The sequence below is a fragment of the Octodon degus genome, unplaced genomic scaffold, assembly GCF_000260255.1.
Source record: "Octodon degus isolate 3935 unplaced genomic scaffold, OctDeg1.0 scaffold00018, whole genome shotgun sequence".
In the NCBI taxonomy this organism is placed as follows: domain Eukaryota; kingdom Metazoa; phylum Chordata; class Mammalia; order Rodentia; family Octodontidae; genus Octodon; species Octodon degus.
The window spans coordinates 1,743,225-1,764,010 of record NW_004524594.1 but is presented as its reverse complement, the minus strand read 5'-3'; the positions used below and the strand labels follow the sequence as shown (position 1 = coordinate 1,764,010).

The 20,786-nt window shown below is 45.4% G+C and overlaps 1 protein-coding gene across 6 annotated transcripts in view; it reads right to left on the bottom strand.

Moving 5' to 3' along the window:
* Ambra1 (autophagy and beclin 1 regulator 1) overlaps positions 1–20,786 on the bottom strand; it is a 225,702-nt gene that overhangs the window by 13,381 nt on the left and 191,535 nt on the right. For all 6 annotated transcript variants that reach the window (XM_004626987.2, XM_004626988.2, XM_004626989.2 and 3 more), the window contains 2 exons: positions 20,030–20,184; positions 1,180–1,319 (listed from right to left, as the gene is read on the bottom strand). In XM_004626987.2, coding sequence (XP_004627044.1) covers positions 1,180–1,319; positions 20,030–20,184 — 295 coding nt within the window. The remainder of the gene's footprint in view (positions 1–1,179; positions 1,320–20,029; positions 20,185–20,786) is intronic.

Sequence of the window (20,786 nt, the reverse complement as noted above, 5' to 3'; positions counted from 1 at the left end):
CACACACACACACACACACACACACACACACAAATAAAATTAAAAAAAAATAAAATTTTTAAAAAAAGAAATTGAGATCAGCCTGGGCTACAAAAGCTAGACACCCCCCCCCCTTTTTTTTTTCAGAACCGGGGATTAAATTCAGGCCCTTGTGCTTGCCAGGCAAGTGCTTATTCTACTGAGCCATCTTCCTGGCCCCTAGACCCTGTCTAAAAAAACCAAAACCAAACAAAAAGCTAAATAAACACCTCCAACAGAGAGACCCAACAGCCTAGTCGAACAAGTTCTGTGGTGTGCAGACACCCTCCAAGGAGACTATGCCTGAGGAAAAGGCAGCATCAGGACAGTCAGAGGCCGAAATGGCATTTAGTCAGCTGGAGCCCTGCAGCGTCCCACGCAGCAATCAGCCTGATCTGCGAGGAAGCACTGAGCTCACGCTCCCCACCTTGGCTGGGTTTGGAAGCTGATGACAAGCTGGCAGATACCCAGAGTCCTGAGTGAGCCAATACTGGGAGACCCTGTACTCCGCAGGACCAGAGGAGAGGATTGCTGGACAGAAAAGCTCGTGCTCCAACTACCCACCCACTCTGCCCCAAGACAGAGAATAACTACTTGGACTTGAACTCAAGCTTTTTGATCTCCTTCACCAGTATAGCTAATGCTTCAGGCACAAAGGAAAAAGGAAGGACACACAGACAGGCTGTTAGAGATCAGTGGCTTGACAAATTAAGAGTGTGAACAATGCTCCATTTCCAATTTTATTTCTTAAGTTACTGGCTATAGGATCTACATAAACCCAAGACCACCTGTTGAATTTTTCAGAGCAGAGGTTTGAGCCCAGGCCCTTGCACATGCTCTGTAAGCACTCTCTCAGTGAGCTAGTCCTAGCCTCCGTGACTGAATATTTTAAAAGGGTTTAAAGAATAATTTTTTTATCTACAGTTTTGCCTGCAGGGACTTTACTATCACTAGGAAACCAGAGAATAAGAGACAGCAGTCAATAAAGGGCGGGGGGTGGAACCTGCTTTACACTGACTTACCTGGAAGGAGGAACTAGTCCGATCTAAGGGAGAGACTGTAAGGCTCCAGCAGGATATTCCTGCTCTCTCTGGCCCACAAACCAGCGCTCGCTCCAGTCCCAGCCAAGCCCCGACCCCACAGGACCCCGAAGCAACTCACTCTGGTCTGCAGATCACCAGGTCTCCTTTGTTGGTGCCATAGGCCAGGCCAAGCCCCGGCTCTGGCAGCCAGCGGGCAGAGTTGATGCTGACATGTCTCCGCTGGTCAGCAGGCATGGGGTAAAGGACATTGAATACTCTCTGAGCAGGAGAGATAAGAAAGAAAAGAGAATAGGAGTAAGATTTGTTACCAAGAATACTAAAATCCAGGGAGAAACTAACACTGGAAGCCCAGGAAATGGTCAGGCTGGGAATGGGCAAGTTCTCATCCCATGTCAGAAGTTCTGCAAGCAGAGGGGGTGGGATCCTCTTATTTTGGATGAGAAATAATTTTTCCTTTTTTTTAAAAAAAAAAAAAATTTATTTATTTTGTGTGTGTGTGTGTGTGTGTGTGTGTGTGGCCAGCTCAGTCCACCGGGGTCGGGGCTGGCTGGCATGTGGTGCTGGGGGATTGAACCGTGGTCCCTGTGCTTTGCTTAGCCTAGCTTGTTCCAAGTAGGTGCTTTAGACCACTGAGCCATCTCACCAGCCCCTAACTTTTCCTTTTTTGAGGGGAGGAGGATTGGGAGTTGAACTCAGGACCTGCGCATGCCAGGCAGGTGCTATGCCACTGAGCTGTATCCTTGGCCCTCTTTCTTTTCTATTTTCTTTCCTTTTTTTTTTTTTTTAAAAGCGTATTTTATTTATTTATTTTACATTTATTTATTGTGTGTGTGTGGCCAGCTCAGCCCACCAGGGGGCAGGGCTGGCTGGCATGTGGTGCTGGGGGATTAGAACCGCGGTCCCTGCTTTGCCAAGCTTGTTCCAAGTAGGTGCTTTAGACCACTGAGCCATCTCTCCAGTCCCCCCCTTTTTTTTTTTTGAGACATGGGTCTCACTGCATAGCCCAGGCTGGCTTTGAGCCAAAGGCCCCCTTCCAGAGCCCATGGCTCTGAGAAGGACTGCCCACAACTAGCTTCTGACCAAACTGGGAGAGGCAACCTGGGATGGTAGTTCTGTTACCCTGGAAACCACAGCACCCTTACAGCAATGGGGAACTGGAGGTGACAGGGGGGCGGGAGGGGGTGATAACAGAGAACATTCTTAATTCATCTAATTAAAAGAGCTGTTAACCTGCTATTGTTAAATCTGTATTCAAATATAGAGGGGAATCTTGAACACACAGGTACACAGTCTCTTGGCTTATATAAATCATCATTAAAGGACCTGATCTTCTTTGTCAAGGAGAGAGTCTCCTTCTAACAGTCTAGGCATCTTCTCAAACTGAAGTAGCCTCCTATAGTCCCAGTACTTGGGAGGCTGAGGCAGGAAGAGCAACAAAGGCTTGAGGCCAGCCTAAAGTACACAGTGAAGCCCTGTCTCAAACAAAACAAAGAAAAGCAAAGCAAAACAAAAAAAAACAAGGGCTGGCCAAATAGCTCAGTGGATTAAAGCGCCTGCTAAGGGCAGACATAGGGGCCAGGATTCGATCCCCAGCATGCCGTGCTGACCCCACCCCCAGGGTACGCTGAGACAGCAATTGAGACTGGGCATCATGGTGGCAAGTGCCTGTAATCCCAGCTCTTGGGAGGCTGAACATAGGTGGATCACTATGAGTCCGATCTATGTAGAGACTGTGTAGATTCTGTACTAAATACAAACAAAACAAAAGCCTGGGAAGGGGGGGCGGGGGAAAGCCTGGGAAAGAAATGGGATCCAAAAGGAAGATGGGAGCTTGGATTTTCACTTAGGAGGGCTTGCGGTTGAGACTCTGTTATCAAACTATGTCTCTCCATATCAGCTTATGTAGAACACCTCCATTCAAACAATGTTGCAGTCAGGATTTACAAGAGAAAAGACTAAATACAGGATACAATTTATAGGAGTATTTTATTATATTCACTAAAAGAGTCAAATGCAAAAGAGAGTGGGAGATCTGTCCACACACTAGAGATCCAAAGAATCCAGCTGAGGGGCTGGAGATATAGGTCAGTGGCATAAACACCTGCCTGGCAAGTCCAAGGTCCTGAGTTCAATCTCTGCTACCGCAAAAAGCAAAACAAACAAACAAAGCAATCTTTAGCAGAGCTGGGAAGATAGCTCAGTGGAATAAGTGCTTGCCAAGCACAAGGGCCTGAGTTCAATCCCCAGTTCCAGGGGGAAAAAAAAAAAAAAAAAAAAAAAACACCTTAAAAACAAAACAAAGAATCTAGCTGAGGGCCTGAATCCCACCGCAATGTCTCAGGCAAGTCTGCATCAAGGATCTGCACTGGGAAGGCCCCAAGGTCAGTGGCAGAAGCTAAAAAATCTGCGCCACCTGGATGAAGGATCTGTGTCCTCCACATCCAGCACCATGCTGACTCAGTTCAGCTGGGCATTACCAGTTGACCTGCACTGGGGCCAGGAAGTGATGCTCAAGGAAAGGACTGGAAAAGACCCACAGCCACCCTCAGTGAAAGTGAGGACCGGAGTTCCTCTTGACAATGAGAACACCTGAGTTCATATCAGGAAAACCAGCGTGACAAGCTTCTCCAGGAGAAACACAGGACCATCTTCCTCTCCAGTTCCCCCTTTATGCTGATGGCAACAACTGTCAGGTGGGCCCTCCACACCCAGCACTGCGCTGACAGTTCAGCTGGGCATTACCAGTTGACTATCAGTTGTCAATCCAAGGCAAAGAGTCAAAACTTTTAGGGCTTTCAGTAATAACAAACAGCCCACTACAGCACTCATGCCACCACTGAGCTAGGCAGAGTGAAAGAGATGATGCAGGTTACCAGGAACCTGCATCTGGAATCTAAGGAAAGCGCCTATGAACAGGAACAGCACTGACAATTTATAAGCTGGAATTTTATTGCACTTTTAACTTCCCCTCCTGCTTTCTTTCTACGCACTAACATAAAATGGGCTTTACCTAGGGCTAGATCAACCCTAGGGCTGATGATCCAAGGGTTGGGTAGAGGAAACATGTGAGTTGGAAAAGCAACCTTTTTTGGGTCAGTTGAGGTCTCACTGTGCCCAAGCCAGTCTTAAACTCAGGGGCAAAAATGTTCCTCATTTCAGCTTCCTGGTGCACGCCTGGGATTAAAGATAGGTGCTACCATGCTTGGCTTAGTAATTATTTTTCTAGTTACTGTGAGAAGAGACAGTGTTGGTTGTGGTGGCATATGCCTATAATCCTAGCACTCAGGAGGCTGAGGCAGGAGGATCACTGTGAGTTTAAAACAAGTCTGGGCTACAAAGTGAGTGCAAGGCCAGCCTGAGCTGCATGGCAAGACCCTGTCTCAAAAAGACAAACCATAAACCAGCGAGATAGCTCTATGGAGTGAAGTGCCTACTTAGGCAAGTTTAGTCAAGTGCAGAGACCACAGTTCGATCCCTGGCACTACATGCCATGCCAGCCCTGCCCCCAGGGTGGGCTAAGCAGGACACACACATGCACCCCTCCCAAAAGACAAGACAATACAAGAAAACAAAAGAGAATTAGCTCAGTTTGAAGGCTTTGGGTTCAATCCTATACTTTTTTTTTTCATTTATGTACTTGGTACAGGGTCTCACTATGCAGCTCAGACTCATAGTGATCCTCCTCTTTTCCACCTCCCCAGTGCTGGAATTACAGGCATGTGCCAGGGGTCGCCAGCTCAGCATGCCCTGGGGGCAGAGCCGGGGATGGAAGCCTGGTCCCTGAGCTTGCCAAAGCAGGCACTGAGTCCACTGAGCTAGCTCACCAGCTGCACATGCGCACATTTTAAAAGGGAAATGTCCAAGTTTAAGAGTCTAGGGGCTGGGGAGATAGCTCAGTTGAATAAGTGTTCGTCCAGCAAGCACAATGTCCTGAGTTCAATCCCTGGCTCCGCAAAAAAAAAAAAAAAGAGTCTATTGTATAATTTTTTTTTTAAATTTATTTATTTGTGTGTGTGTGTGTGTGTGTGTGTGTGTGTGTGTGTGTGGCCAGCTCAGCCTACCAGGGGGCAGGGCTGACTGGCATGTGGTGCTGGGGGATTGAACCGCGGTCCCTGTGCTTTGCCAAGCTTGTTCCAAGTAGGTGCTTTAGACCACTGAGCCATCTCACCAGCCCCTATTGTATAATTTCTGTGAAGCAAGTTATAATTCTGTCCTGGATGAGAACATGGGGTAACAAGATAAACTCAAGAACTGAGCATGAAAGAAAAAAAAAGAAAGAAAGAAAGAAAGAAAGAAAGAACGAACTAGGCAAGGTGGTATGCGCTTGTAATGCCAGCACTTGGGAGGGTGAAAACAAGAGAATCACTATGAGTCAGATCTATTTACTGAGACCCTGTATACCCTGTCCTAAATTCATTAAAAAAAAATAAAATAAAAAAAAAGGCTCAAGAATGAAGCAGGCTTCATGTGGTCTGAAATAGACATACACAAAGAATCCTGTGAAAAGTTACTGTGCCTGACTCCTGAGCCACCCTTCTAGAATGGCCTTATGGTGGTCCTGGAGTAAATGGGCCTTTACACATATGTGCCTGAGCACCTGGGTGCGGCTGCTTCACACCAGCACCATAGGAGGGGGTCCAACCTGGGGACTACTGAAATAGCCTGGTGGACTTGCTGAGCTTCCACCCTCATCACTGAGAATGTGGATGCCTCACCTATAGACAGTCTTCTCCTTGTAAAACACATTTGGCAGGAGCCCTGAACAAATAAATTCCTGCCACAGCTCTCCAAACCACATCATGGGCTGAAGACCCACACAGATGGTAGCGCCCCTCCCTCTTCAAGCCCCCTATCATCCTTGTCCTGTAAATTGAGGAATGCAGTGTGGTGCTGTTACTTTTTTTTTTTTTCTTTTTCTTTTTTATTTTATTTTATTTTATTTTGTGGAACCACAGATTGAACTCAGGCCCTTGCACTTGCTAGGTAAGCACTTATTCCACTGAGCTATCTCCCCAGCCTCTCTTTTTCTTTTTTAAATGTATTTGGTTGTTGCAGGGTCTCACTACATAGCTTGGACTTGTGGTGATCCTTCTGCTTTTCAACTTCCCCAGCGCTGAGATTACAGGCATGTGCCACCATGCCCACTCTGGCCAGCTCTGCCAGCCCTGGGGGCTGGCACAGCATGTGGTGCAGAGAATTGAACTGTGGTCCCTGCGCTTGCCTAAGCAGGCATTTTAGTCTGCTGAGCTATCTCACCAGCACCACCTGCTTTTTTTCTGAGACAAGGTCTTGCTATGTTATTCTTCTTTATCCCAAAGATAAACCAATGATCTCTGTCCAACCTGTAAAATGCATGGTTAAGTAAAATGTGGGCTCACACATTAAATGATAACATGGGTGTGATCTGACAACCTTGGTGAGGATCACTTAATTGGTGTAATCTCCCTTTTCTGAAGGTTCAGATGGGGTGAGTGGTAAACCCAGAAGTAAAGACGAGTGCTAATCTCAGTGGGTTGACAGAGTCCTCTCTGCTTTTGGAGCTGTGAAGCTCTGTATGGGTGTCACAACAGACTCTCCCTTCAAGTCAGTGACTTGTTTTGTTTTAGTGGTTGTGGGACTGGGGACCAAACCCAGAGCCTTTGTACTGACTGAGCTTCATTCCCCAGCTGCTTTTGAGACAGGGTCATGACAAATTACCAGGTGCGATTTGAACTTGTGATCTTTCTGCCTCAGCCTCTCTGAGTGCTGGGGTCACAGGTGTGCATCAGTACGCCAGTTTAAATTCCTTCTTACTACAGGAAAACTCCCAAAAGACCCATATGACAGAGACAAGGTCAGAGAAGGATTGGAAAGAAGCAATTACAAGTTGAGACTCCAGGGCCAGGGAGATGGCTCAGTAGAATAAGCACTTGCCTGGCAAGCTCAAGGGCCTGAGTTCAATCCCTGGTTTAAAAAAAAAAAAAAAAAAAAAAAAAATTGAGACCCTCACTCACCCACCTGCTCACTGTTCTACAGCTTCCATGGTTACAGGAGTTAAGGGAACAAGATATGTAATTGGTCTCCTGGCTCTGTCACCTGCACCTCCACCTAGGTCGGCAGCCTCAACGATCCCCAATGAGTTCTTGCTTGCTCACCTCACAATAGTGCTGGGCAGGGAGAAGGAAGATGAGGTGTGGTCTGGAGACAGGGACAGGAGCCCAGCAGGTGCAGGCTGGGTGAGCCTCACTGATCCCAGGTCCTGAGGATAGTATCTGGCCCACTATGGAAAGCACTCAGAGGTGCTCTCCTTTCCTTGGCTAGTGCTAGGCAGCTTTCGTGACATGTCTGATGATCTAGGGAGTAATTTCTCCAGGACCAGCAGATGGTTGGGTGGCTCTAGCTATTCCCAATTCATTTCTTGGTTCAGCTGTTGTCTTTCTAACCCAGATGCTTGGTGGGCTGTGAATCTCCTCATACATTTCCAGGGGCACTGGGCCCTGGCCTTCATCTAAGGTACCGGGGGCTCAGCTCATCAAGGCATCCTCCATTCTTGTTGGAACCTGGAGCTCACCAGGGAATGTGAAGGACTAGGCTGGACAGCTGTCAAATCCCCTCCAAGTGACCTCCCATGAGCCACCCCACCACATTCTATCACCCAGATGCAGGACTCAAGGACCTTGTGCAGAGCTGGCTACAAACCCAGGCTCTGGATTCAGTTGAAAGAGTCCTGGTTTCACCTGTCTCTACTGCTGTTGTACCCTAGCATACGACAGATGCTGACACCCCTTTCCAAAGTAGACTGTTCTCATTTCTAACATCTATGAAGGAAATTAGAACCAACGTGCTGGAAGGAACAGATTTTTAGAGTTAGTGCAGTCTCAGAACATCAACAGGAAATGAGTCAGGTTACCAAATCTTTATGGGTCTGAGGGAGTAAAAATAACTGACTCCTCTACTTCTAGGGTCCAACACAACCTCTGGAATCACTTGCCTCTTCATTCCTCAAACTCTGATAAGAAACACGAGCAAAAGAAATGTTTGTTCTCAGATCAAAACTAAAGTGGTCCTGTTTCTTTTCAGAGATAAGACTGGAAAAGCATGGGAGGTCAGTGGGAAAATTCCTCTGCATCCCTTTAAATTTCAGAAACCAAGTATCAAACCCTTCAACAAGATGCTTTCCACTGTGTGCCAAGAATGCGCAGACCATTCTTTCAAGTACTATACTGTACTGCCAAAAAAAGGCCTGTAAGATGATGGAAGAAAAAAACTGTGGTCATTTGTTTACATTTATAAAACCCATCATTGGGCTGGGGAGATAGCTCAGTGACATAAGTGGTTGCCTGGTAAGCACAAGACCCTGAGTTCAACCCCTGGTGCTGTAAAACAATAACAAAATAAAAACATCATCTGTGGGGCTGGGGAGATAGCTCAGTAGAATAAGCGCTTGCCTGGCAAATGCAAGAGCCTGAGTTCAACCCCCAGTTTAAAAAAAAAAGAAAAAAAAGAAAAAAAAATCATCTGCAAAGCTGGAATCTTGTAGTGCTGGCAAGAAGTCCAGTGCAGTTAGCCGGGGATTCATTGGGGTGGTGATGCATGCCTATAATTCCAAGACTTGAAAGGCTGAAGCAGGAGGAGTGCCACAAGTTCAAGGCTAGTCTAGGCTACATAGTGAGTTCCAGGCCAGCCTGGATTACACATGGAGACTATGTCTCAAAAATACATAAATAAATAAATCTAGTGTAGTTGCCAGACCACCTTTATTTTTATTTTACTTTTTTTTTAATGTATTTAGTACAGGGTTTACAGGGTCTCACTACACAGAGGGGACTTGTAGTGATCCTCCTGTTTTCAGCCTCCCAAGTGCGGGGATTACAGGCGTGTGCACCACCACGCCTAGTCTCAGTTGCCTTCTCAGTGTGGCCTGGGGGTGGGGCCGGCACGGCACACTAGGGATTGAACCCCCATCCCTGAGTCTGCCTAAGCAGGTGCTTTAATCCACTGAGCTATCTGGCCAGCCCTTCACCTTTATTTTTAATTGTATTGTATTGTATTGTATTGTATTGTATTGTATTGTATTGTATTGTATTGTATTGTATTTATTTATTTTGACAGAACCAGGGATTGAACTCAGGCCCTTGTGCTTACCAGGGAAGCACTTATTCTACTGAGCCATCTCCCCGGCACCAATTGTATTTATTTTTGCAATACTGAGGATTGAACTCCGCACTGAGTCACATTCCATGCACACCCTTCTTCTCTCGTATTTTGAGGCAAGGTCTAAGTCACTAAGTTGCCCACACTGGGCATGAACTTGTGATCCTCCTGCCTCAGCCTCCCAAATCACCGGAATTACAGGTATGCACCATCATGCCATGATTCTCCTTTATTCTAGGATAGTGGAAGCTGTTTGCAGAAAGGAGATGACTAGAAATGGAGGTTAGAAGGGCCACAGAAGGTGCAAGCCAAAAGGGAACTGAGGAAAAAAAGATACTGTGAGGAGGGGAACACCTTCTGGACAACAGCAGGAGGAGCCACAGGAAACTGGAAGTTTTCAAGAGAAGGTGAAAGATAGCCAACTGTCCTGGAAGAGGGCAAAATCAATGGCAAGCTCATTATGAGTGACAGCTAACCTCCCTGAAAATGGATGGCTACACATCTTGGCTGAGAGATGCACAGGTCCTAGAGCAGGTGTGTGCAGGGGTGGGTGGTTGGCATGCTTTGGTCAACTTTTCTTCCTTTGCAGCTGCTGACCTGCTTGGATGCATGAATTCCTAAAGTTCTTTATCCTTAAAGAAAACTGGCTTTGTATTTTTAGTTTTCAGAAAATAAAAGAGTTGGGCCTCAGAGATAGCACAGCAGTCTAAGTGCCTGCCTGGCAAGCGCAAGGAGCCAAGGTCAATTCCTGGTACTGCATGCCATGGCATGCTGAATTGGGCATGGTGGTGCACACCTGTAATCCTAGCGCTGGGGAGGCTGAGACAGGAGGGTCACTATGAATCCAAGCTGCGTAGTGAGACCCTGTAACAAACAAATGAAATCTTAGAATACATAAATAAAAAGAAAATAAAAGGGTCTTCACATGCAACTACATCCACAGCCCCTTTTTGCTTTTCATTTTGTGACACTTTCCTAAGTCCCTGCGTTGCACTGGTTGGGTTCAAACTTGTGATCCTCCTCTCTCAGCCTCTCAGAGCGCTGGGATGACAGGCATACAGTGCTGTACCCAGCCTTTATGTTCAATTTGGGGTTTGTTTACTTATTTATTTTTTGAGACAGATTCTCATTACATAGTTTAGACTGGCCTTGAAGTCACTTTGTAGCCTACGTTGGGAATTCATGGTGATCCTCCTGTCTCAGCCTCCCCAGAGGATCATAGGTGTGTGCCACCTTGCCTATGTTTCTATTTGGGGTTTAGAACTCAGAATGTTACCCAATTTGTATGTGCGTGTAAGTGTTTGGCACTACACAATAAACCCAGGGTCTCTGCACATGTTGGGTAAGTGCTCCATCACTTTATCCTCAGCTGGATTTAGCTTTCTATGTGGTTATTTGGAAAGCAGAGGACCGAGTGACCTTACTCTTCCTTTTCTTTCAGTGAAGACATGGACAAATCTGCCTAGATACCACTTGTCCAGATCACAACTACCCCAGCCAAGGAACAGAAAGCAGAGCAAATGGCTTTTTCTTTTTTCTTTTTTTGGTGGAACTGGGGTTTTGAACTCAGGCCCTTGTGCTTGCCAGGCAAGCGCTTATTCTACCGAGCCATTTCCCTGGCCCCTACATGCAAATGGCTTTTTCTTAATCTGCTGTAATTCGGTATCCTTTGTTGCTATTGACAATCTACTGCATACAGTAACTTCCAGTCAACCTCCTGTGACTTGGTCATATTTATAAACTTTGTCTTATTCACTTGTTCCTCAAAGAGATTCCAAGGACAAAGAAGATCTTTCTTATTTTCCAATTGGCCTGATGCTTTGCAAAGGTTATCTCCGGCCATGAGGATCAAAGCACAAGGATTACTTCAGCTGAGGGATCTACTTCTATGCTAAATGAAATACCAGTGCACTCACTGACCCTGAATTCCCAGAAATTAAAAGAATTATTTCCTCCTATTCCCACATCTCTGAACACAACATAGTTCTTGAAGTTCCCTCAGTGAAAATGGCCCAACGTTCCAGAGATTTCACCTTAGATAAGACAGTCTTTGTACAGATTTTTCTTATCTTCATTTTTGGAAGAAAGTGTTATCTGTTCAGGACAGCACAGGGATTGCTTTAAATATTTTCAAGTTCTACAAAGGCAAAAAATGGTTTTCCTACCAACTCTTGAAAAAAATGAATGCTCTGCTTTTCACTTTGGGATGGTCCGCTGAGAACTTCTCTCACGGCTCAGTGTTAGGACCTGAGCCCTGGGAAAGACACTGATAATGAGAACTGTGAAAACAAAAAAGATAGATGCTCCCTGTTTTCAAAGGATTATCTGCATTAGTACCTTTGTTCAGGAATGGATTAGTAACAGTGCTAGCTACACTGATATTGTGTAAAAGGATGGGCACGCCTGGATCACATGGCACACAAGAATTCAGAGCCACACACATTCATGAGTTCAAAGTTGAAGGGCTCCTATGTGCCCAGCACAGTGAGAGTGTGGCAGATGCAGTGAAAAGACCTGAGAAGAAGCAAGGCATCTACAGTGAAGGACCACAATGGCAGGAGCCAGGTCCCTGTGTTCACTGCTTCAGTGCTGACCTAATATAGTACCTGGCCCATTAAAAGAGAAAAATTCTTAGATGCCCTAAATTTAATTACAAATACCAGAGGGCGGAGAGGAAAGAAGATAAGGCAAGTCAGTTGCAGACCAAGAAGACTATTGCACATGTTGAACCTAGACTTAAATTCCATCAGGGCAATACTTTCTGGGTTGTTAACCCCACCAACCAAGAAGCGACAAGTACTCCTCCTTATGGACTACCCTCTGATCCCCAAATCCTGCCCTTTACCAATGGCCAGTGCAGTGCAGTGTGCACAACTTGCATGCTCTTCTAGCTCCAGGTCTGGTGGGTACTAGAGGCAGACTCTGTCTTGGGCTATAGTCTGCGACTGGCTGGCACCTATAATGGCCTAACAACCCTTTGACTCCAGGCTAAAGAGTTTGGGCTCAGCATGCACACTAGGGGTAAAATAAAATTTTCTTGAGTGAAAATAATAAAACTCCACTCTACTAAGAAGAAAAAAGGAGGAAAGAGATTGTCAGGGCTACATGAATCTGTCATGGAAAAATTTGCCTATATTAATGGCAACTTAGAGCGCGGTTCTAAGGTTATTTTTACTTCTGCATCTTGCCTCTCCCTTTCTCTGACAACCTGCATCACAGACACTTCTGGCTTCTCCTGTGCCCCTCCCCCTTTCCCACAACACCCTGAAGAAAGGAACTTTTGGAGGATAGATGCTTTGTACCACATCTCAGAAGTCAACTTTTGAGATAATTGCAGCGGAAGCAGCTTTTAATCAACTGACAGGCTGCTCTAACAAAATCAATGAGGATAGAATCTTAGGAAGGAGTAAATCATTTCTGACAACAAAGCAGCTTCCTTTTTATCCCCATCTCCCCTTGAAGAAATAGTACCCTTCTAGGATGATACAAAATTAAAATATCTTTATTTTTGGTATTTGCCTCCCCCAAGACCAGAAGAGATTAAGAAGAGACTTAGTTCTTTTAGATTTCTGAATACTCTGGACTGAACCAGAGTTCTGGGTCACTTTTGAAAACAAGAACTTTTAGATAAGTGCAGATGGTGAGGGTTATTACACAGGCTTAACCCAAGGGCAGGAAGGGGAGGGGTTGGAGTGAAGATCAGACGTTAAAGAAGAAGGCTGGCATGGCTCAGAAGAGCTTATGTTCATGATAAATGGAGTTCAGCGATGATGGTACTAGGCACTCGTCCTGACCTAGGGTCTAAGTCTAACTGTAGTTCGTGGTCATATGAGCACTTTGGACACCAAATCTTCCCCATGGTTCATTTTCATGACCTTACCATAAATTATAATCAGTATCACTAGGCGCTGTGAAGATGGATACAAAATGGTATAAAAGAAAGCAAGTCAACACATTTCTCCAGAGCCAGGTAACACTAAACTATCCATTAGTAGGTACCATTGCAGACACTGCCTATCCAAGAATAGCAGCAAGTTTAATAGTAGGAAAACAAATGCAACAAATATCCTTTCTTTTCTCTTTCTTTTTTTTTTTTTGGCGGAACTGGGGATTGAACTCAGTTGCCCTTACACTTGCCAGGCAAGCACTTACTCTACTGAGCTATCTCCCTGGTCCAAGAAATATCTTTTCAAACAAGACATGGTGACACACACCTATGATCTCAGCTCTCTTGGAAGCTAAAGCAGAAGAATTTCAAATTTGTGCTAAGCTTTCACAACTTAACAAAAACTGTTTCAAAAGTGAGGGACGCACTAGGGATGTGACTCTGTGCCAAGGCTCTGGGTTCAATCCCCAGTGGTCCCCTTCTTCCACTGAGGGGTGAGGACAAAGGACAGAAAAGAAAAATACTCCTTCAGATGGAAATGAGCCTGGAGAAAACAGAAAGCACCACTCACTGTTGAAGCCAAGTACCTTTATTTAGCACATAGCAAATAGTTGGGAGCAGAGGAGGGGGCAAAGAAAAGAAAAGTAGGAGCAAAAAGTGGAAACAAGCTTTTGTAAACAAAGAGGGGAATGGGGATTGAAGGGAAGGGAGGGGAATGGAAAAAAAAAGCAGATATACCATGCATGGGAACAAATCCCCTATGAAGAATATCATCATTATGTATGTCTAATAATGCACCAATTTAAACACAACGCATGTGTGTGCAGCAGGGTCTTCTAGGCAAGAGTGGAGTACAGCTAGCTGTGGGGAAGTTGGAGCACTGATGAGAAGGGGCAGGTGGCTTCCCTGCACGGAGCCTTGAGCTGCTCAAGGCATCGCCACCAGAATGCTAGTAGGATCCAGAGAAGTTCTGGAAGAGACCATCAGTTTCTGCTTTGCCTGGAAATATGTGAAAGCTCTAGTTAGCAGGAACCACAGAAGTAACCAGGTGAGTCCACAGCTGAGCAGAACTCCTCAGGCCAACAGAGAAGAGGAGAGGCAAAAGCGGAGCGGGAGGTGCTTTTCAGAAAGGCTCCGAACTCTTCTTGGGGGCACTCCGCCCTGGAACACAGGTGAACACCCAGCCACAAAGCAGCAGCTTTCAGTAAAACTGGCCCTGACATGTTTGAGGCATTTCCCTAAAGAAAACAATCTTGATGCACAAAAAAAGGGAGCTACGTGGCTGGCTTCCTGTCCTTCAGCTTCTTCCCTCAACTATGTCAAAGTCAGGTGTCCTTACTGACCACAAAATGACAACAGGGAAACTAAATGGGCACTGGAGAGTCTGAGTCCCCAGTGCCTGCAGGGATTATGTGGTGAGGCCCCTTTTCCATTTCTCTTAAACCATTTATAAGCCTATAATCCCCACCTGTTAGGAGGTATCTAGTGTCCTCGCGAGAAAGTGCGTATCTGTGGAGTAACTACTGTGCTACAAGCACCCAGCCTCACTTAGCTTTCTAGCTCAACTTTATACCTTAACTTCCTAACTCTAGTTGCCGAGTTTCACCCAATCTGTAAGTGACAGAGCACTCACTGCCATGCAAAAATTACAAGAACAGTTTGGTATACATGACTATTTCTGGCTTCATTAGTAATTTTGTATTTTGTTATTATGCTTTCACTTAGTTACAACTAAAGTTGCTACAATGTGCAAGTTGCCACTATTTTAGAAAATTAATTGCCGTTTTCTGTTACAATATTATGTCTTGTTCCAATTAGAAAATGAAAGCCAAGAGGGAACACAGGCATTTTAGTGTTTTGAGAATTTAGTAAAACTCAACTCATGGGTCTTTAAAAGCCTAAGTTAAAGCCCTCCGAGGCTCCAGTGAGGGAGTCAAACAGAAGAGAGGCCTCTGAGTGAGTGAGTATGTGACATGCCCGGCCTGGAGAAACTGCTAATGGGCAGAGGAGAGGAACTGGAAAGAGAAATATGTACCTAGTTTGGTTTTTCCTATTTTACCAATTATTAAAATCAGAAAGACCAAAGTTAGCTCAGTAAATAGAGAAGGGAAAAGCAAAAAATGGAGGCTGGGGAGATGGCTCAGTGGAATAAGTGCTTCCCTGTCAAGTGCAAGGGCCTGAGTTCAATCCCCGGTTCCGCCAAAAAAAACCCCAACAACCCAAAAACAAAAAACAACAACAAAAAGAACAAAGGAAAAGCAAAAAAAGGACCCTAGATTTTTAGAAATGAGGACAAAAAAATTAAGATATCTCAACACAGAGAAAAAAAAGCAAGAGAGAATCCTGCAGAAAAGCGGAGAGGGGCTGGGCACGGTGGCATACACCTATAATCCCAGTGCTTGGGAGCCTGAGGCAGGAGGATGGCTGTGAGTTTGAGACCAGCCTCGGCTACATCTTCCGTCTAAGGCCAGTCTGTACTACAAAACAAGACCCTGTCTCAGAGCAAAACAAGCAGAAAATTTGAGAGGGAAGACACAGACGGCCAAATTGCTGTTGTTATGGTTTGTGTCTAGTTGTCCCCTCAAAGCCTCATGGAGTCATGGAGTGGGGCCTTCTACAGTCTGAGACTAATGATCCACTAGGATTATGGGTCTTAGTACTGCTGAGATTATGGGTGTACTATTTCTTGCCTGGGGCCATAGCCTGAATGCAATTTAAGGGAGAGAGACTTGCTCTACATTGCCACTGTTGCTGCTATTCCTCCACTTGCTCTTCCTTGCTCTTTGCCGCCGCCATGAATGTATGCTGTCTGCCATTGCCACTCTGCCTTGGAGCCAGCTGAGTGTGGACTGAAACCTCCAGTAACTGTGAGCTGAGTAAACCTTTCCTTCTTTCATTTTGGGTATTTGTCCCAGCAACAAGTGAAGAGTAACTGAGACAGCTGTGTTTGGCAGGAAACAACACAAACACCATTACACCTGCAATAACTCAGCAAAGGATCAAAGCACCAAGTGTCTGAAACCATAAAGCTAAGTGTACTGGGACTGTTTCTGCCTTGCTAAGGCTGAGGGAGAAAGCTAAAATGAAGAGTAAAAACTGAGCACAGTAATCCTGAAACTCACTGTGGGAAGGCTGTTTAGAAACACAGACACTCTTACTCTGTCTGACTGAAGTTTACAATGGACCTATATTTTAATAAGAACCCTAAAAGCTCTAGTGCTGGTTGCCCAAGGACCCCACTTTGAGGAGGTCCAAAACACTGCTTAAGTAAGTGTGCCAAGGTTAATAGCAATGACTAATTCATTTTCAGAAGAGTTTTCATATGGGATTGTGGAAGAGATCATCTCTTGGGGAAGAGATGTTACTTAGTGGCAATTAAAATAAATCAGTCTTGGAGGATACTCTCCTGGGAATGTCTGGGAATGTCTATGGGCTCAATGAGTTCACCTCTCTGAACATAACCCCAGTGACTCCAAAATGGCAACACCAAAGACAAGGGGAATTCTAGATGGAGAAGCTCTAAGACAGATGCCGACCCACCATAATTCCTTTCGGGCTGGAGCCATCACCCATCTATCTATATGCAGGGAACAGCTCTATGATCCTGGGTTAGAGCACAAAACTTCCATTTGTTTATTTTATATTGTTTCTTTCTTTCTCTTTTTCTTTTTTTGGTACCAAGAATTGAACTTAGGACCCTGCACTTACCAGGCAGGCACTTGAAGAACCGCTGAACTATATCCCTGGCCTCTTGTTTTGTTTTTTGAGACAGGGTCTCACTATGTAGTTCAGGTTGGCCTTGAACTCACAATAATACTCTTGCCTCTGTCTCAGTGCTGGGATCACAGCGGTGTACCACCATGCCTAGCAGAAACTCCCAGTTTGACTTAACTAGGTATACAATGCAGCTATCCAGAAAAATTGCTTCCTTGCCCTCTAACAAAGAGTGAATTCACAGGCTGGGGAGATAGCTCAGTGGTCTAAGCACCTGCCTGACAAGTGCAAGGTCCAGAGTTCGATCCTTGGTACCGCATGCCATGCCAACCTTGGAACCCTGGACACAATGTCCTGGCCCCAAAACTGGGTGTGGTGGTGCATGCCTATAATCCTAGCGTTGGGAAGGCTGAGACAGGAGGATCGCTATAAGTCTGAACTGCATAGTGAGACCCCATATCAAATAAATAAATGTAAAAAAAAAAAAAAAAGAATGAATTCAGGGACATCTGCTAAGTGCTTTGGTTTCCATAGGCATAATGTGTAATTAAGACCTGGAAAACCAGACTTCTACAGCATAGGGGCTTCGGTCAGACTGGATGAGTGGTATAAGGCTGGGCAAAACCTGGTTAAGATGCTTTGATCCTGTCCCTTAAGTGAGAATACTTTCAAGCAGAACGTTCTAGGTACTTTGGCTCTCTTATTATATGGCATGTGGTCCCGACAGGGAGGAAAAAAGCCTCATCAGGAGGGAGGCTTGGGGAACCACTCTTGTCAGGAGGCATGCAGCTGGCCAGCTGATGTGAGCCCCTAATAGGACAGCAGTGGTCTAACTGGATTACCATAGCTCCTTGGCAGCTCTCCCACTACATGCCCTCAGCTGTCCACCCATCTAGGACAATGCAGCCAGCCCACCACCAAAGCTTCTGCCTTGGAGCTGCCTTCCCTTAGCCAGATTACTTCTGGCTCTTTCCAAGAAGGAGGAACCTTGCTGGAGAGAGGGCTGGCAGACTGTGCCCAGAAGCAGCTGAAGATGTCTATTAGTGTTACTGAAACCAGATCCATGAGTAATTTGGTGGAAAGGTTAGAAAAGCACTTGTGGGAGCAAGGGTTCTAAGCAGTGAAAGGTAGTGCCAGGTGCTTTACTGCCCAAGTCTGTGTAAGGTAAGTCCAAGAATACGTACACTAAAACTGAACTTCCATGCTCAAATAACCAAATAAGAAAACAAGCTTGATGACTTTCATGGTCTCCTCCCCTTCACGCACTGTCAAAAATGTTGAGTCATAGGGAATTCAAGAACAGAACTTCCCTGTCAGGGATGTAATGTCAAGAACAGAGACTGCCCTATTTCTGCCCCTTTCAGAGGGATGTGGTGTCACCTGTCACTGGCTCTGCAAATACCACCTAGAAATGATTAGGATGGTGCCTGTCTTGAGATTCTCTTCTATTTGTTCAGCTACTACTAAATACCAGTTTCCTAGGAGGTACATGGGCTTTGGAAGAGAAAAAAGCAGCATGGTCTTGGTTCTCAAGGAGCCTAGCCCAGGAGAAACAGAATGCAGAAACTGCAGTTTGGTGGATGGTTATCACTACAGGAGTGTATGAAGGTCAGTGGCAGCACAGTTTGATTGATTGATTGTACCAGGGATCAAACTCAGGACTTTGTGCTGCCATGCAGGCACTTATGCTGCTGAGGTCTCCTCAGCCTTCATAGTTCTATTAAGGAAAGTGTCACAAAAAAGGAGGAGCCTACAGGCAGCTGGTGACACAGGAGAAGACATTCCAGGTTAAGGTGGAATAATTCAGGTGAAGGTACTCTGAAAGCCAAGAGTCTTATTAAATTAAAGGAGTTTGGAAAGGGGGTTGGTAGCATCCACTAGAGGATTTTATAAGGAGACAGGAGGGAAAAGCAGCTGGAGCAATGAGGACCACAGCAGGCCACCCACCTGCCACTATCTTGTGCATACTGGGTTCTAGCTCTACTTTTCTCTTTAAAATAAATGATCCCCATTCCAGGCATTCAACAAGCATCCACGTGTGCAGCACTAGACAAGGGACTCTGGGGTCTGTCCCTAAGGAGCTGACACTGTACCCAACATGGTAGATTAAACACACATTGCTGAAGAAAACATAAAACACCACCAAGTGCATCAAACTATAAATGGCACAGACAGCACAGACTATTGAGGGAATTTGTTCACAGGTTTTTAGACTAAAACAGAGCTTAAACACCATCTAATTAGAGAATGGCTCAAGTGTTGATTCCCCTTGACAAACTCTGGTTGAATGAGGCTCCTGGGATGTGGGGAGCTCATTAGGTACACTGGCCTGGCTGAGTCCCACATGCTATGAAGCATACAATGCTCAGCACAGACTTAAACAAGGTAAAAGCGGTGCAACCCAGACAGGAGAGGGTCCTGAACGGATCTTTTTGCCACTAATGAAATGCATAGGACACTAAAGAGGACAGTAGCTGCCTAAATTCATTCTCCATCATGACTGTGACATCCTGATACACCATCTTTTTTCAAAGCAGGTCTCACTGTGTAGCCCAGGCTGGCCTGATCTCTTGCTTTGGCCTCCAAAGTGCTGGAACAGATACCACTTTTTTCTTTTGGTACTGAGGATCAAACTCAGGATGCTACACTTGCCAGGCAGGTGCTTATGCCACTAAGCTATCTCCCCAGCCCTCAGACACTACTTTTTAGTTTGCTTTCACAAAAAACCAAAAAAAAAAAAAATTCCATAAATATTTCATTAAAGTTGGGTGTGGTGGCACACACCTGTAATCTTAGCACTCAGGAGGTTGAGGTAGGAGGATCACTCTGAGTTTGAGGCCAGCCTAGGATACACAAGTGAGTTCAAGGCCAGCCTGGACTACATAGTGAGACCTTGTCTCAAAAACCAAAAACAAAAGCAAAAGATTTATTGGGTCCTCTACAGCTCTGGACTACAACATCATGTTGAGGTAACAAAGTATCAGTTATACACCTGATGATGTTCTCAGGCCTCTGGAGAATGTGGTTCCTATATTAGGGCGAGAAAAAGCCCACCTTTCAATAGTTCAGGGCTTTCAAAAAAGTAAGCCCTGCTGGTCAAGCATGGGCTGGACTCAAGCCTTTCCTTCAACCTCAGGGCTATGATTGCTCCAGTGCTGACTGGAAGGTCACACTTGTCCTTTACCACCCTGTTAAGCCCAGGACAGCTATAGGAAGCAGAAGCGATGGCACTCACCCTCATGGAGGTCTCGCCACCGTGGGCCTGTTGCAGCCTGAAGACCTGGGCCACCATGTGCTCTGTGGAGGGGTGCAGCAGGATCCTGCGTGAGGCCAAACCCACCATCACATATCGGCCCATGGGAGACAGGCTCACCGAAATGGCATTGGGACCTAAGGACCAACAGAATAGAAATATTTCCCAGAGTTCTTTTTTTTTGTTTGTTCTTTTTGGCAGAACCAGGGATTGAACTCAGACCCTTGTGCTTGCCAGGGAAGTGCTTATTCTACTGAGCCAACTCCCTGGCCCCTTTCCCAGAGTTCTTGCCATTCCAAGGGAACAACTTTTACTTTAGCCTTTTCTCCTTTTGCCAATCTTCACATTCATTTAGGCAGCCTAGAGTTACTTCACAGGACTAGAGTAGTAAAATAAGAAGGCACATATACACTGAGGACAGTGTTTAACATTTTGCTTAATAAATGCTAATCATGATTATACTGTTAAGTATATTTAAAAAATTGGTAGCACAATAAATACTATTTAGAAATCTTTTTTCACTTAATATATTATGAACATTAAGGGGCCGGGGAGATAGCTCAGTAGGATAAGCACTTGCCTGGCAAGCGCAAGGGTCTGAGTTCAATCCCCGGTTCTGGGGAAAAAAAAAACAAACAAACCATATATATATATAATAGGGGCCGGGGAGATGGCTCAGTGGAATAAGCGCTTCCCTGGCAAGCGCAAGGGCCTGAGTTCAATCCCCGGTTCCGCAAAA